Source organism: Hyperoodon ampullatus (assembly GCF_949752795.1).
Source record: "Hyperoodon ampullatus genome assembly, chromosome: 15".
Classification (NCBI taxonomy): Eukaryota; Metazoa; Chordata; class Mammalia; order Artiodactyla; family Ziphiidae; genus Hyperoodon; species Hyperoodon ampullatus.
Window position 1 is genome coordinate 44,295,128 of NC_136928.1, and position 18,133 is coordinate 44,313,260.

Here is an 18,133-nt window from a genome sequence, read left to right on the forward strand (position 1 = left end):
CATATAATTTGGGGGTGGAATGCAATAACCTTACATAAACTTACTGTTACTCTTACAGTAAACTCATATTTGAGTGGCTCTTCAGGGAGACCTTTTTCAGGAGTGATAATGAAAGACTCCTATGATGTCTTCATACCTTTTTTTTGTGCACTTGCTGCCTTAGGTTTGGATTACCTATACAGTTTCTTTTAAGCCTTTTAAAATATGTTTGTATGTTTGTTTGTTTGTTTTCCAACTTCTCAACTTGCTAATTAAATGCTATTTTCTAGGACTGGGGTAAACCAGGGGACTTGTGGAATTTGGGGATCCAGTGGCATGTTCCTTCTTCTGAAGAAGTGGCTTTTGCCTTCTATCTGTTGGACTCTTTTCTTCAGCCTGAGCTCATCAAACTCCAGCGTTGTGGGGATGGAGAACTTGAAATGCCTAGGTTAGTTTTCTTTTATAATCAGTTAGTGTTATATGGTTGTAGACTAAAAAATTCTTTTTGTGCCTCTCCCTCTCTCGATGGCATATCCGATGTATTTATTTTCTTTTTTTAAAAAATTAATTTATTTTTGGCTGTGTTGGGTCTTCGTTGCTGAACGTGGGCTTTCTCTAGTTGCAGTTCACGGGCTTCTCACTGCAGTGGCTTCTCTTGTTGCGGAGCACGGGCTGTAGGCACACGGGCTTCCGTAGTGGCTCATGGGCTCTGGAGTGCAGGCTCAGTAGTTGTGGCGCATGGGCTTAGTTGCTCCCCGGCATGTGGGATCTTCCTGGACCAGGGCTCGAACCCGTCTCCCCTGCATTGGCAGGTGGATTCTTAACGACTGCACCACCAGGGAGATCCCTGATGTATTCATTTTCAGTGTGTGTTTTGAATGTCTGCCATAAGTGTGATCAGAAAACCATTTAATACATTTAAATGGTTTTCTAATCACATTACTATAATATAAAACCATATAATAAAAAACCATTTTATAGTTTAATAACAGAAATTTTGTCATAATATTTAAACATCTTAAATAGAAAAACTCAGAGTTTTTTTCTAGTTTGTTTTTAGTGCCTTCTATTTAGCAGTGTCACTTGTGCGTCTTTTGGGAAGTGTGTGTAAATATGCCCCCTTTGTAAGGAAGTGCCTGTTTTTCTAGATTCGCCTTAGATTTTATTGGCTTGTTTCTTTTTAGTAATTCATACTATCTTAGAGAAATATCTCTAAGATATTGTTTCTCCCCCAAAGAGCTTTAGCACGAAACAATTATTTGAGACCACTAGACTTTTATAGTTTGAATCTTTGAAAGTTCCTAAAATCATAGCAAGAAAATTACTATGTGTCAGATAACAGGAAATTCTGATAAGCAAATCCAGTAGGAATGGGCTTGGAGGAGGAAGAAGTATGATTGACTTACGTTGGCTATGTGGTGCTCTGAACTGCTTTTTGGAGTAAATGTTTAGCTAGTCTTATTTTTTTTTTCTTTTGGCCATGCTGCATGGCTGGTGAGATCTTAGTTCCCCAACCAGGGATTGAACCTGGGCCCTTGGCAGTGAAAGTGCTGCATCCTAACCACTGGACCGCCAGGGAAGTCCCTAGCTAGTGCATTTTAAAAGACAGACTATAGTGGAGAATCTTCTGTAATACTGTTTTCCCTTTTTGTTAGTGGTTGTGATCTTTGGGTAAATAGGGAATTAAATTCAGAATTGCTTCACAAAGGGCAATCAGTTGTTGTTACTTGTGATTATTTAGAGCCTGTTTAAATGTAAGCAGGGCTAATATTATCAGTAAATATCTGTTTAATTACCTTGTACTATTAAGAGGGTAAACTGAAAACATTTCTGTGCCTTAATTTTGTATATTCCCACTTGATAAAGTTTTTTACTTCACCTTAAACTCTACAAGGCTTTTTCTTAAATAGGGATTTGGAGTCTTCTCAAACATGAAAATGCTTTTTATTTTTTCTAGAGATGATGTTCTACAGAGTCTGACTATAGTACACAACTGTTTAATTGGCTCAGGAAACCTCCTACCTCCATTGAAAGGAGAGCCAGTTACTAACTTGTAAGTAAAAATAACTACTTTACATATTTTGCTGTTTTGCCATTTGGCATATATTTTAAGACTTAGTCACAAAATGAGTCACTGGTTTTGTTATTGGTGTTGTTTCTGTATCACTTTAACCTTTTTGTCATTGTTAGGCCAAAAACACCTGAGGCACAGTTTAGATCTATAAATTTTAGGGCTTTATTCAGATTTTTCATATGGTGCCAGCATAGAATAACTTTCAATGCTAATCAGTTTTAAAATATCAACTTAGAGATATTAAGTTCATCTGTTAGCTTACTGAGTTAATTAAGATAAATTCTTTAAAAAAAAGAAAGGAAAACACCTTTTTTTTGGTCTGCAATCAATGGTAAGGATTTTCTAGCAAAAAACCTGGGGTGTTTTTTAATAAAAATTTGTCCTATGTTATTCATTATGATCTTGAACTTTTGAGATCCACCAAGTTGCTTTTACAAATTTAAGTGCTTTTCAGAGTATTATTATTTCGAATGAATGTCTTGATTTCGTCCATTGTCAGTGTTACCATTTAAGTTGAAAAAAATTGAGTTTAAATGAAATCAGCCGTATATAACTTTAGCTCACTTACCAAGTACATAGATGCTAGTTTCAGTATACCATGTTAGATCATTTTCTCTGAACACCAACATCTCATTGCTGAATAAGTTAATGAAAATCACACAAAAATGAGTAAGGAACCCTTGCCCCCTCAAAAAAGCAGAAGGGGAGAATTATTTGTTGATTTTGCAACAAAAATCTTAAAATGTTTCCAGGAATGGTTTTAACATGTGGCTTGCTTGTCTTTCCATATTCTGCATAATCAGTTGTTTGGGGTTGTACATTTTCATAATTCCCACTTATTTCACTTATCTAAAAACTGTTTCTAGGCATTGAACTTTTTAGATTACTCATTAGATTTAAGAGGGAGAAGTAGGGTCGTCTCAGGTAAGGAAATCTGTTTTAAGTTTGCCTAGGAATTTACTGAATTCTTTCAAAGAACTTTTGTTTTTCATCAGTTTTATAGTTTGATATAAGAGCAATTTTACCAAAATTCATTTTTGTCAAGAGAGATATTAAACAATATTTTAAAATGAGAGACCTGCAGAAATGGTTTTGATTTTCCTAATGATCTTTAACAGTATGTAATTAGTAAGAACTTAACTCTTACAGCATGCCCAAAAGCTATTTCATACATAACAAATCGATTATATCAGTAAACTTAGTTCTGCTTGAACGTGTTGAAGTGTGGTCCTTTAATCCAATAATTTATCTAAGAGCAAAAGCATTTATCTTCTGTGTATATAATTAGATTATTTTAGTATTGAGTGATGATTACGATACACTCAGGAGGCTTAGAGGTTTCCGTTGCAGTTCATTTCAGCATGGAGCCATGTGCACTATCATAGTGAATTGAAGCAAAGTCTTTATCCTTTGAAATAAATGTGCATTAGGACAAATGTTCCGTATATATTTGGTTATTATAAAGCCAGTTAGATATGTATATAATGAAATGCATTTTCAATAAGGAAAACAATACCATATTATTAAAACCTTATTAATGCCACAAAAGATAATTAAGCAGATTGTTAGCCCATTTTACTATACATTGTAAGCTATAAAATTGAAACGAATATCCCTTTATAGGTTTTTTTTTCAGAAAAGTTGGAAAGGAAAGATGATTTAGATTTAAAAGTGTTGCGTTTAGAATTTTCACTTAATGAAAATTTGACATAATAAAACCTAATGAAGTAATACAAAATTATGTTTAATATAAATGTGTTTATATATTTTAATTATAAAATATATTTTCTTTTATATTTAATAGTACATAATGAAATAAAATATACAACGAGGAAAACTTCAATCATTTTAATCACTGAACAGTACACATTTTTAGGATTCTTTATAGTTACGTACACCTACTCAGTGTAATGATTATACAAAGTACAGTTAGAGATGAATGAGCATCCCTTTGCCTTTGAATTGTCAAAAGAGAGAGTTTGTAAAGTCTTCCCTGGGCTTTTAATTAGCTCTTAACAGAATCCTTTTTTTAAAAACCAATTTCTAACTGGTATCACCTTCACCTGAAATTTTAATTTATTTTGGCAATGTGTGACTTTTTACATTGACTTTATGTAACATTACGACTTTTTTTTTGCAGATAGTAAGTTAGTTTTCACTAAAGTAAAATAAAATAAAGTTAGCCTTTTAAATTTCTAAAATGCTTATTCTAATATAGGTCAATAATTATTAAAATCTTCTAAGTGTAAATTGATTTGAAAGAACTAATCAAATAATTTCAATTGATGGTGCCATTGTTCTGTGATAGTGAATCATACTGCCTAGTTTGAAGAAAGATCTGTAGCATAATTCTTGGAGATTATCAGTAGCAGGTCAATTTGAAACTAGAAGATGAAAAGAACTCCTTTATTTTGGACATGAGTTATTCCAAAGGAGATATAGAGTAAAATGTGCCAAGTTGGGGAGAAAAGGAGACGCATAATGGTGACCAATGCTTTAGTGTAATGCCTAAGATATCCGGTGGTGTTTGGCTGTGGTATTGTGGGACATTATGCATTTTCTGAAACACCAGACCAGTTTTTGGAAGCACCTAGCAGCTCAATTCTTTTTTAAATTTAAACTTACATTTTTCTTATATAAATCTCAACTAGGGAAAATATTCTAGCTGCTTTAATTATTTTTTGTCAAATCACTTATTATTAAGTTTGCCTTGTGCATGTATTAGTAGTATTAGTCTTCTGGCAGATTGCAGCAGTAAAAAACCAGAAGCTTATTTCAGTTCTGAGTTTTCCTGTAAGAAAATCTTAATTGCTAATAGAGTATATGGGATCCCATTGTTCAGGGAAATGGCTACCACATGTGAAAAACAATTTTCTATGCTATGTGATTAGAGACTGACAAAAAATAAAAAGCTTAGATGAGATGAGTTGATTGTCCTAAGTATAAAGTAAATTATATACCTAATGGTATCTACATTGTACTTTTTGGCTTTTAGCAACATAAGGTTATTAAGTATCTTGTACATATTATAAATTTTACTCTTTCAAAGGATGGATGAAATAAGGTCCCTTGAGGGTTTAATATACCCTTAATTGGGTAAATTTTTTTAGTTTAGTTCAGTTTGAAATTTAACAGTTTTGTCAGATACCAAGGTTACTGAATTAATCTTAAACCTCTCTATTTTGCTCTTGGAACCTTTAGTTAATGATTTCATAGAAACATTTGTGCTATAATTTATACTCATAGTTCTACCTTTATAGATGTGGAAGTTGGATTATGTCTTTCCAGCGTCATGTAGGAATTTTGGACACTTGCCTTTAATCCTCAAATTGTCATTAATTTCTCCTTTTGCAGTCCATTTCTTTAGAATCTTTTAGGTCTAACCAGCTATCACAGGATGCAAAAAACTAACATCTATAAAAACAGGGTTACTCAAGGTAGAGGAGTCATCATTTTTCATCTCAAATATTTCTTCTTCACTTTGTGCCCCCTTTCCTCCGATAGATCTGTTAAGTCATTCTTAGTTAAATCATTCTTAGGAGCTCAGCTTTTACTAACTTTTCACTCAAAAAAAAAAAAAATTCATACTTAAGGTCTAAGAGTTGAGACCATTTCATGAATATGTGAAAGGATGTGTTGTTATGCGATGAGGGGCAGGGCTAGCTAACCTCTCTTGGCACCTCCAGGAAACTACCCAGCTCTGCTGGGGGAGCTGCACACAGAAAAGGAAACAGTTACTACTCCACGGTGAGTAACCCTGTTTTCTCCTTATTTCACCTTCTGACTGTTTTCATTGATTTTTAAAAAAACTTGTGTGTCAGACATGGAAATAGTTCTTATGCTCCGAGTTAATTTTAAACCTAGCGGTATGTAAGATTCTCTTTACTTGGCAACCTTTTGTTCACATGGTAGAGTCAGAGCCAGCCTTTCATTTGTGTTTATAGCTATTGTTTATGCCCAGGATTGAACTGGATAACAGAACACAGAAATAGGCCAGTTGTCTGTTGTGAAACACTTGTTACCTTGAGGGAAAAAAAATCTGTTAGTGGCTTGGTTTTTATACCTTTTATGTTTGTTTTCATTTGGGAGGGGAGGGATTTGGAGCAGGGTAGGTTGTTCTTCCACTTACAGAAAGGGAGAATTATTGTTTGCAGTTGTTCCATGATAGTTCACCTAGCCTTCATTTGCATATTTGATTTGTATTGTATATTTTGTTTTTATGTTACTGGTCGTTTCTTCCTTTTTCACCATCCTTTCTTTCCCACCAGTGATTATTTTCATCGTTCTACTCTAATCAAATCTAACGAAGATTGCCATCTAGTGGTACAAATAGCGTAGATGTAGAAAACGTACAAGTTTTTTGGTTTTTTTTTTAAGTGGTACAGATATTAAACACATTTTGTTATAAATTAGGTGGCTTGGTGGTCCTATGTAGTTGCTATGAACCTGATTTAACTTGATTATTATTGTATACATGGTATTATTTGTAATATGTTGTGTTGAAATTATTTGTCATACTTTTATTTTTATATTACTGTTTGTAAAATGAACCAGTGATGAGTAGAATGAATTTCACTCGGGGTGGGGGAGTGACGGTATTTGATTTAAATTGTATATATTACTACTATAGTGTTTAATCAGAATGCAGATCTATAATTGTTGATAGCACTTTAAGTCTACTCAGCTAAGATTCTGTACATAACTAAAAGTTACAAGAGCAGATTTAAGTATCAGAGAGTACAGCCCAGCACACATAGACTTAAAATGTGACTACAAAGAGATACAATCATAAAGTCTTACTTGGGTAATGGATAGACATTTCTTTTAGAAAATTATTCTTCTAAAGATCAGAAGAAATATTTAGTATAAATATGTATTTATACTCGCTGAGAAGCATTTGATGTAAAAGGTGTCAGTACAATCAGAGTTTAATTAATTTGTTAAATAAGAAGAGATCAATTAAAGCTGAATCTTAGATAAATAAGCATAAAAGAAACTTGAGATGGATAAGAACAAATAAAGTAAAGCTGAACTATATGTCTAAACAGATGCCTTCTATATTCTTGAGATGTGTAAGATGTGTTTTAGTTCAGGTTTTAAAAGTAAAAGCCTAAGCCATTTTAATTTAAATCTATTACTTAATATTTTAAAATCCCACACAGGTTGATATGTTTCTAAATAATTGTAATAAGTGATAGTACTTCATCAACTTTTCTGATAGGGAAACAATTCAGAGTGACACATGGATTTTTAGAATTAGCATCATGGTTCTTAGATGAGACTTGTTATTAAATGTAGTTATAGTGTAATTGGTGTTATTAGAGTCAGAAAGGCACATAAGAAAAACATTTCAAATTCCCAACTGATAGCCTTTTGTTTGCTTGTTGGTTTGTTTGATATAGTAAAAAAAAATTTCAGGATAACTTACTATAGTGATTGCTTTTTAAAATGTCATTTGTTAAGTGTAATTTTGTGACAATAATTAAAATGCATGCTTGGTTCAGTATTGTGTGGTACTAGGTATGGACTGGGTGAGGTACAGTTGTATTCCTACTTTAGGAAACAACTTATGTTTATAGCAGCAGTGAGGAGACATGTACTCTCATGTGATAGCTTGTGACCCAGTACTTCCCCATGCTTTACCAGGGAAGGTGGAAGGGGGTGGGTAACAGTCTTAGGCCTAACGCTTGTTACTATGTGAGCACAGCCTTTTCTCTTTCTTGGTCAAATCTAATTTCAGTAAAGATGTTGGACTTCCCGTGAAATTCATTGTGAAAGAATCTGATTTTATTTTTTAATGACTAGATTCTGGATACATAATATATTTTTCAATCATACATAATTTTACAGAATGCTCAAGTTTGCAAGCTGTTGCCAAAAGTTGAAACTTTATGGAATGAAAACCAGATTTTAAGAAGAATTTGAATTTGAAATTCTTGAAATTCTCTGAAAAGCAAATTAGCATTTTATATTAGGAAATATTACCATTCTTTGTTTATATTCTGTAGGCTTGGTTTTGAAACTTGGGACAGTACTGTTGCCATCCACATTATGGCAAGGAACATAGTTAAATAACTGGCATTTTAGTCATCTTAATGTTATTACCCATTTAGATAAATCCCAGAATTCATAACAACCAAATATTAGGGTAGAGATAACTTAATTAATTCAACTTAAAAAAATACAGCACGGGGGAGGGGTATGTTGATTTCAAAATAGTGTTTTCTTCATTACAACTGTTGTGTAGGTCATGAATTATGAGCAATAATTATAAAATTTCTATTACTAATTAGCCTTGTATAGGATACGCTTACCCCATGTTTCCTTGGCATTTGTGCCTGTCTTCCTTTTCTTAGAAAGTATTATCGCTTTGTTTATAAAAAGTTGTTGAATTGAATCTCATATTTTGAAATAAAGTCTATTTACTTTTCATTAAAGAAGATTTAGATTTCAGATATAAAGGTTCATATTCCCCAGCAGAATCTGTCCATACATACCTAAAAAATGACTTTTAATGTAGTATTTTTACATCTGAACATCTTCAAAAGTAGTGGCATTTTACTGCAGATGTCAGGAGAGATCAGTTTAGCTGGTTTTAAGAGGAAGGGTAATGATTATCTAAAGAAGCGTGTCTGCTGTATATTCTACAGTAAAATTTGATGGTGATTTTTTGGTGTCTAGTTTTAACCTTTGTTATAACATTGTAAAGCTGACTTTTCCTTGTATAAATGTTTAACATTAGATTTAAGCTTTTACATTTGAGTATTGAATATCAGTGTTATGTTTATTTGGGCAGTGAATTTCCCCCCCACTAAAGTTGTTACATTTAATTAACATTTTTTTAAAGATGAATAATACTGTCCTTACTGAAACAGATAGAGCATTAATCTTCAGAAAGCTAGAGTAAAGAATTGAAGTACTGAAGATGAGAGATCTGTGTTTGTTAAAGATCATCATTTAAACATTCTAGCAATGACACTTTTCACTTTAAGCCTCCTTATTGGCATTATTAATAAATACAAGCATTCTTGTTTTTATACAGGGTACCAAGTATGGTGTCCTTGGAAGAGACAAAGTTGTATACTGGACTTGAATATGGTATGTGAATCCTAATCTGAGTAAATCTGTATGGACTGTTTTCATCAGTTACTGTACAAGGGTTAAAATGGGATAATTTTGTAGTTACAGTTTTTCTAGTCTCTTTTTTATATATAAAATGAATATTAATTACTTAATATTATCTTTGCTTTTTCTGGAGAAAGTGGGTAATTATTATATAAAGAATAGCCAGTAAAAGATAGATGCTTTCTATGTGCAAAGGCAGACTTTTCATATATTGTAATGCTCATTTATGGTTAGAATTGTTATAGAACTGTTGTATTATACTTGATGTAAACCCTTACATATTCTAACTATCTTTATAGTATCTTTCTATCATAGTGAGTTAAATTTTATATAAATACTTATGTAAAACATTTTGTGTTAATTTAATGTTCTGAATCTAACATTAATAGAAATTTAGCACACTTATTGCTGGATTAACATTGGAGTTCATTGCATACATTAATTAGTTAGGTGTAGTTTGTTTGTTTGATTTGGGTTACCACAACTAATTAGAGAATCCTATGCATTTATGGCCTCTAATTAGAGGATAGAGCCTTTGAAACATTGGCAAAGATAGTTTTATCTCCCTCCTCCTTGCCTGCCTAATAAAGTTTTGTAAGCAGGTTCTTATAAATGTGAAGGTTTTAAAAGTTATTCTGTATCATGCCAAGCTACTAACCAACTATGGTAAAGATAGACCCATTTGGTTTTTCTTTGTTTTTTTGTTTGCTTGTTTATTTTGTTTTAATTTTTATTGGGGGTATAGTTGATTTACAATGTTGTGTGAGTTTCGGGTATACAGCCAAGTGAATCTGTTATACATATAAATATATCTCCACTCTTTTTTAGATTCTTTTCCCATATAGAGACCCATTTGTTTTTTTCCTGGATACGTTATCTCTTCTTGACATAACTGTTGATATAAACTTCAAAGCTCTGGTCAGCATTCAGTGTGTAAAATGCTTTCTCTCATTTTTTAAAAAATAGATCTATCCAGAGAGAACCACCGAGAAACAATTGCTAGGGTCATAAGGAAACTTCTTAGTAAGTACATATATGTATTTAATGTTTATTAATAAATAGTTAGAAATTTTATTTTATAGCATGTGTGCTTTTACTTAACCATTTTAAAATTCTAAATGGTGAGAATATCAGGCAGTGTTTTTTTTTTGGTTCGTTTGTTTTTTGTTTTTCTTCCTTAAGTAGTATATCAGGAGTCCTATAGTAATTTAAAATATTTTAACCAAAATTCTTTTCCTCCTATTATAGACCACATACTTAATAATTCAGAAGATGATACCAAGTCCTTGTTTCTTATCATAAAGGTACAGTTGTCATTTAACAGTTGCATAATTGTTAATATGACCGGGTTTGACGTGACGACTCATAAATATAAAATTTGAAATTCTTTGACGCAGATTACTGGAGACCTTTTGCAATTCCAAGGATCTCACAAGCATGAATTTGACTCTCGTTGGAAAAGCTTTAACCTAGTAAAGAAATCAATGGAAAATCGGGTCAGTATTTTCACCTAAAACTGGATTTTTTTTAAAGGTGTATAATATTGATATAACCACCTGATGTAGCAATTGTTTGGCATACAGAGGAAGTTCCCTATAAGTAAAAATAGTAGATTTTCAAATATTATATGATGGTATAATCAAAAGTATCCTAGAAAAAATGTACTTCCCTGAGACAAACTCTTCTGTCAATTTCCATGATAGTCTCTGGACTCTCAATGGCAATATCAAGTCTGATAACTTGGCAACAGCTTTCTTACCATGTAAGAAACTGAAGGAGTAAAAAATAGGAGTTGTCCACAGGCATGACTTTAAAGCATTGCATTTTATGTAATCTTATGTTATATTTGTTCTCCAAGAGAAGTCAATACAAGCTTCCCTGGGAGCCTGGAAGAAAGAATACTTAAGTCAGCCATTTGATGTTCATAGCAGTGTTCTTCTATAGGAAACTTTTGTTGAAATTGAGTCTGAAAAGGTTATATGAGTTCATTGTTTAGGCACAGGGTGCTACATATTTTAGACAAAGGGAATGGCATGTGACAGGGCAGGGAGATGTACAAACATGGCATGCTTTAGCAAACAGTGTTTGTAGGGAAGAGTGGCAGGAGGTAAACTAGGTCATTTCTAGTTTTGTCCCAAGAAAATGCTTCAGTTTTACATTCAGCAACGGGGGAGTCATTAGAAGTTCTTAAGTAGATCTGATGTAAATGTTGGAAAGATCATTATTCAATTCAGTGAATTTTTGAAAAGCTCTGCTGCCTCTGTGAACAATAAGCAGTAGGTGATTGAGACTGGAAGCCGGGAGGCTTTAGTTAAACTATTATAATAGTTCAGATGGGAAAGCACAGCCTGAATCCAGTCACTGGCATTGGGGTGGAGATAAGGTGTTTTAAAAAAAAGATGGAATTGTGGGGACTCGATGACTAATGAGATACAGGTGTGAAAGAGGAACAGTCTGAGTTCCAGACGTCTGCCTTTAGTGACTGGGTAGAACATTGGGGGTGGGGGAGAGCTTAAAAGATAATTTTTACAAAAATAAAAAATGTTATATTCTGTAGTAAACATACACAACTACCCAGAAAGGCTGTTTATAAATGTAATAGAGTAAAGCAATTTTCTTTGTGGGCTGTTTTTTTTATTTTTAGTATTTGACTGAATAAAAGTCTGATGATTTTAAAATAAATGAAATAGCTTCAGTACCCACCAGCTCATCCTGTACCTTCTTTGAACTAATTTTTTGTTAAGGGATTCAGGGGAACCATTGTTGAAGTCATTTAGGGAAAATGTTGAAGTGTTTGCTACTGTTTTTCAGCTCCATGGGAAAAAGCAACACATCAGAGCGCTATTGATTGACAGAGTAATGTTGCAGCATGAGGTAAATAGCTTTTTAAAATCATGATGCCTTTTTTTTGTCCTGCTGTGCTGCACGGCTTGTGGGATCTCAGTTCCCCAACCAGGGATTAAACCCAGGCTACAGCAGTGAAAGCCCGGAATCTTAACCACTAGCCACCAGGGCACTCCCCACAGTGACTTTTTTAAATGACAGTTTTTCAGATAAATATTTAATTATTGGTGTTACTTCATAATTAAATGAACTTTTAGTAAAAAACTTTGAGATTTGATTTACACTTTTTTTTTTTTTTTGTAGCTACGAACACTAACTGTTGAGGGTTGTGAATACAAAAAGATACATCAGGATATGATTAGAGATCTTCTTCGTTTATCTACAAGTTCATACAGTCAGGTAAGGCTAGTCCAAACAGTCTGGGCATGCCCCCTCTCACCCATTTTGTAACATGCAATCTAAAGTATCCCCATTTTAACAAGGGAATTTAAATAATGTATTGGCAAAGAAAATTTACATTTTAAATGACAAATATATTCAAACTAATCTTGCTTTTCTCTTTAAAGTAATGTTTATTTTTGCTGTTCGTAATTGCTTCTCAAATTTTTTAAAAAAATATATAACTAACGTTGGTAGATAGTGCTAGTGTAATGTTGATGCCACTTAAATTAAATCACATTATGAAGGCCTGTCTGTGAAGGCCATATAATTCTTCCTAGGCATTCTGCTTGAGTTCAGGAAGCTGATACCATGTGAATTGTGGGGTCCCTCCTTTCAGCTAGCATAAGACCAAAAATTTATCTCTAAACACAGAGAACTGGGAAAAGTAAAGAGATTCATGTACAGCCAATGATTCTGTCTTTATAAAATAGTGTAAATTAGGAAACCAATCTAACCCAGAGATTTTGCCTAAAGTATTGTTTTAAAAAGTTTGAAATATGTACAGTGTATTGCTTTTACTATAATCAGTTATTCATTACTATTTAACTAGTTCATGGATTATAAATTTATACTGAATCTTTTACTTGGGTTAAAAATATGTGGCCTATACTTAAGGCTTTCATTGAAAAGGTTAAGTTGCTCTGGGTTTTGGAAAGTCTTTGACTGTCCTTGTGTAGACACAGAGAAAATCTGACCCTTCTCATTAAGAGTAACTCAGAATAAAAAGTTTAATAGTCTGCTGATTATGTTACTGAACAAATGCATATCAGTTCCATTCAGTCTTTCCTTTATCAAAAGGATATTTGAACCAGTGTAACTTTTTTTTTTTTTTTTTGGCTGTGTTGGGTCTTTGTTGTTGCTCACGGGCTTTCTCTAGTTGCAGCGAGCGGGGGCTACTCTTTGTTGGAATGTGCGGGCTTCTCGTTGCAGTGGCTCTTGTTGTGGAGCATGGGCTCTAGATGTGCAGGCTTCAGTAGTTGTGGCACGTGGGCTCAGTAGTTGCGGCGCACGGGCTTAGTTGCTCCACGGCATTTGGCATCTTCCTGGACCAGGGATCGAACCCGTGTCCCCTGCGTTGGCAGGAGGATTCTTAACCACTGCGCCACCAGGGAAGTCCCTGAACCAGTGTGACTTAAACCATGGATGTGGTTGGTGGTAATTTGCTTTCCTTCTGATAAAAAGATTATCATTTACTCATTTTTGTTAAGTTACGTGCTTTGGTATATTTTTCTGTTATTACGACAACATTTAAATTACCACTGCTTTGTTTTAATGATTCATTTAGAAATTTTTTTGTAGTTTGTCTACCATTTAATAAAAGTCATCTGTTAATATCTCTTTCTTTAGGTCAGAAATAAGGCCCAGCAAACATTTTTTGCTGCCTTGGGAGCATATAACTTCTGTTGCAGAGATATCATTCCCCTGGTTTTGGAGTTCTTACGGCCTGATAGGCAAGATGTCACGCAACAGCAGTTCAAGGTATAGGGTTTTTTGTTTTGTTTTACTACGAAATTTTTCAAACGTAGAGAAAGCTTGAAAGAATTTCGCAGTAATGGAATTGCTGACCCCAAAGGCAGATGTGTAATTCAAGAATGTTGTAGAGGATCTAACTCATTGGGTGATATGTTGTCGACCTTGTGGAGAGCAGTTTAAATGGACAAAATCAGACAAGTCAAGTAAGCTTAAAATTGGAAACTGTCTATTAAGTCAGTAAAATTGAAGTTACAGTGACCTTATAAGAACTGTAAAGAGGATTAGAGCCCAGGGTGGTTAGGAAGCCAGATTGGAATTGTTCGGGTGAATGTTCAGGAAATAAAATGTTTTGGTACTAATAGCTCTTTTCATTAAAATGGGGTACCTTAGAAAGAGGTACCTACTGTCATCAGAATCATTCTGATTGATTGAGCTCCTATGAGTAAAAAGTACACAGTATAATTAAGTAACCTAGTTTTTATATACTTAGAGAAATACTTGGCAACCAGATTTAACCACAATTTTAAAAATTATTCTGTATGTTACACCCTAAAATGCTAAGAGTGACACATTTCACAGCCTTTATAAATGTAGTAGAAGAGAATTAGAGTGGAAGCTATGTCCGTAAAAGCAATATCTTCACATTTCTATATTACCTCATTAATAGCCGTTCTTTGAGCTAACCCTCTGTTAAATGACTTAGAGAAAATATTACTGGATTGCACTTAAGTGTCAAATTCAGGTTTCTAAAAGTAACGTATTGAATGTGGGGACCTATTTTATAACCAGTACCAAGCATTTAAATAATCAGTGTTTAGTAAATTTGAAAACAACATGTGAGTGAGTTGGCTACAACTAAACAGTGCCTCTTATTTCCCATATTGATCATTTTTTCCTGCAGGGTGCCTTGTATTGTCTCCTTGGCAATCACAGCGGTGTATGCTTAGCAAACCTTCATGATTGGGACTGTATTGTACAGACTTGGCCAGCAATTGTTTCTTCTGGGCTTAGCAAAGCAATGTCCCTGGAAAAGCCATCAATAGTGAGGCTGTTTGATGATCTTGCAGAAAAGATTCATCGGCAATATGAAACAATTGGCTTGGACTTCACAGTAAGCAAAATCATTTTTTTAATTCAAATTTTAGTGCAAACACTGCTTTGTCAAAATGCTATTATTTTCTTGTCTTTTTTAGTAATCATATTCTTGGCGTTTGATTCTAATTTTTTTTAAAGCATTTGTATTCTGTTTCCTTTTAGTGCTTTAGTGATCATTACTATAGATGGCAGGGTAGAGTAGGAAGTTGGAGCATGGCCAGGAGAGAACTAGGTGGTTTTCTACCAAGAGGCCACAAAGTGTTATTACATTGTTGCATTTACCATTATCCCCTGTATGTCCGCGGCCTCAGTTTTCAAAGAGTTGGTTATATTTTAGGAGGTCAGTTCTACTAGTCAAAGTCACAGAAGATTGACCACAGGGCTCCATAATTTATAGTGAAGATTAAAATTGGATGATTTGACAAATGAAAAAGTAAATATCAGGTTCAATGGAGCTCAAATGGGGAGAGATAGCAGATCATCATTCAAGAATTTTCAAACGCCTATTTACACACCCATCAGAATTGGGGATGGGTAGAAGAGGTGTGAGTGTGGTTGAATCCCCCTCTTTTCTGCAGTGATTATTTTTGACGTCCATACTCAGTTTTAAAAACCACTGCTCTAAATGTATTCCTTTTCTGCAAAACATACTCTTGCTATTTGTAACTGTTGTTAGATTATGCTTTCTTTTAAAAAAATTTTTTTAAATTGACATGTAATTCACATACCAAAAAATTCACCTTTTTAACACAACAGTTGTGTGCTGTTATATACTATTGTGAATATATATATATTCACAATAGTATAGTCTCAGGGTTGTACAACCATCACTACTCTAATTCTAGAACACTGTAATTACTCAGAAAAAGAAACCCTGTACCCAATAATTTTTTAAAATTAGTTTTTATTGGAGTATAGTTGCTTTACCTGTACCCAATAATAATTGCTTCCCATTCATTCCCCCATACCCCTAGCCCCTGGAAACCACTAATCTACCTTTTTTCTCTGTGAATTTGCCTATTATGGACATTTCATCTAAATGGAATTATACAGTTTGTGGCCTTTGGTATCTGGCTTATGTCACTCAGCATAATGTTGTGAAGATTCATCCGTGGTATTTCAGTACTTCATTTTCCTCCCTGGCTTTTCTTTTTAATAAGATTCCAAAGTCATGTGTCGGAATAGCAGAATTACTTCAACAATCAAAAAACCCCTCTATCAAACAGATAATGCTTAGCTCAGAAGAAATTAAAGAAGGACTTAAACGCCAACAAGAAAGGAATGCTGATGCCCTAAGGTAATTATGAATGCCTACTTATCATGACATATAACTTTATAGATAGTAGGTTTTAAATATCTCTAAAATATAGATGCACTATAACTACCTAATGAAATTTACACATTGATTCTGAAGAGATACCAAAATGTTAAGAGGTAATTATTGTGAAGATCCCTGATGTCACTTTCAGCTATGGAGGTAGAAAACACCATCTCACGATAAAAGCTATCTTTTTAAAATTATTTATTTATTTATTTAATTTGGTTGCACTGGGTCTTAGTTGTGGCAGGTGGGCTCCTTAGTTGCAGCTCAAGGGCCCCTTAGTTGCAGCACATGGGCTCCTTAGTTGCGGCAGGCAGCCTCCTTAGTTGTGGCATGCGAACTCTTAGTCGCAGTATGCATGTGGGATCTAGTTCCCTGACCAGGGATCGAACCTGGGCCCCTGCATTGGGAGCGTGGAGTCTTATCCACTGCACCACCAGGGAAGTCCCTAAAGTTATCTTAATATCGTATGTTTTTTTCAACATGAATTGATTTTTCTTTTAATACACATATCCCACTCATTAAATCTTAAATTCAAGTTCAACACGTTTATCTCTTCATATCTCTTATAATAACTTTTTGATCGATAACATTTATACAAATTTGTTATTAGGATATTAGTAAACTGCTTTTAGATTTTTGGGACCAAAACACTTCAATGGCAGGAGACTTCCTAACTTTATTTTCTTCTTTGCCATATGAATATGCTTATTAATTTTTTTCTAACAGTTCTATATAAATAATAAACGTTATAGCCTACCTCGTGTATACCTACCTGGGTTGTTATAGACCACTCCTAACCAATTGATTACTACTCACAAATTTACTTTTGAATGTCCACTCAGGAATGGTTGAGTTGCTCAGTGTACTTAGCACTTTTTTTTTTTTTCTCTGCCTCTCATTTTCTTTTCCCAGGGTCACGCATCTGCTTTCACTCTGGCTTTCTTCTCACCAGACCCTTTATAGTCTGGTGATGAGAAGAGGAGGGTGAATTTGGCCGGAATTTGAATTCATATTACATTATTTGATGTTCATCTTAGTATTTTGTTCATTTGTTTGCGGTACGCGGGCCTCTCACTGTTGTGGCTTCTCCCGTTGCGGAGCGCATGCTCAGCGGCCATGGCTCATGGGCCTAGCCACTCCGCGGCATGTGGGATCTTCCCAGACCGGGGCACGAACCCGTGTCCCCTGCATCGGCAGGCGGACTCTCAACCCCTGCGCCACCAGGGGAGCCCCATCTTAGTATTGTATTAAAACAATAGCTTACCTGAAATTTTTTTTTTTTTTAAGGAACTATGAAAATTTGATAAACACTTTGCTAGATGGTGTGGAGCAGAGAAACTTGTAAGTGCAAAAATATATTTTTTTAATTTTCAAACTTTTATCTTCAGTATTATAGGAGGTTTCTACCCTGAAGGCCATGAATGACTGTCAGAAAAAGTTGTAGTCTGTATGGGGCTAATGATAGGAGCAGTATTTTTCAATATACCTATTTTGATTCTTGGGAAACTTAAAATTATAGTGTTTCAAATACAGGGTTGTTTTTTTAAAGTGATTTTATGAATGATGTGTTTTGTGATTTCCCCCACCCCTCCCCTTTTCAGGCCCTGGAAATTTGAACATATAGGCATTGGGCTTTTGTCTCTACTTTTGAGAGATGACCGAGTGTTACCGCTTCGTGCCATACGTTTTTTTGTTGAGAATCTCAACCATGATGCAATTGTAGTTCGAAAGGTAGATACTTTATTTTAGCTATAATCTTGGGTTTGCAAATTTTTGCC

General features: G+C 34.2%; 1 protein-coding gene across 1 annotated transcript in view; it reads left to right on the forward strand.

Moving 5' to 3' along the window:
* Positions 1-18,133, forward strand: part of PSME4 (proteasome activator subunit 4) — a gene marked incomplete at its 5' end in the record, with an annotated part of 95,250 nt that overhangs the window by 56,377 nt on the left and 20,740 nt on the right. The window contains 13 exons of the mRNA XM_079721213.1: positions 270-427; positions 1,937-2,032; positions 9,096-9,151; positions 10,145-10,201; positions 10,427-10,482; positions 10,576-10,674; positions 11,990-12,052; positions 12,326-12,421; positions 13,811-13,942; positions 14,838-15,047; positions 16,192-16,328; positions 17,643-17,696; positions 17,957-18,086. Of these exons, the coding sequence (XP_079577339.1) occupies positions 270-427; positions 1,937-2,032; positions 9,096-9,151; positions 10,145-10,201; positions 10,427-10,482; positions 10,576-10,674; positions 11,990-12,052; positions 12,326-12,421; positions 13,811-13,942; positions 14,838-15,047; positions 16,192-16,328; positions 17,643-17,696; positions 17,957-18,086 (1,344 nt within the window). The remainder of the gene's footprint in view (positions 1-269; positions 428-1,936; positions 2,033-9,095; positions 9,152-10,144; positions 10,202-10,426; positions 10,483-10,575; positions 10,675-11,989; positions 12,053-12,325; positions 12,422-13,810; positions 13,943-14,837; positions 15,048-16,191; positions 16,329-17,642; positions 17,697-17,956; positions 18,087-18,133) is intronic.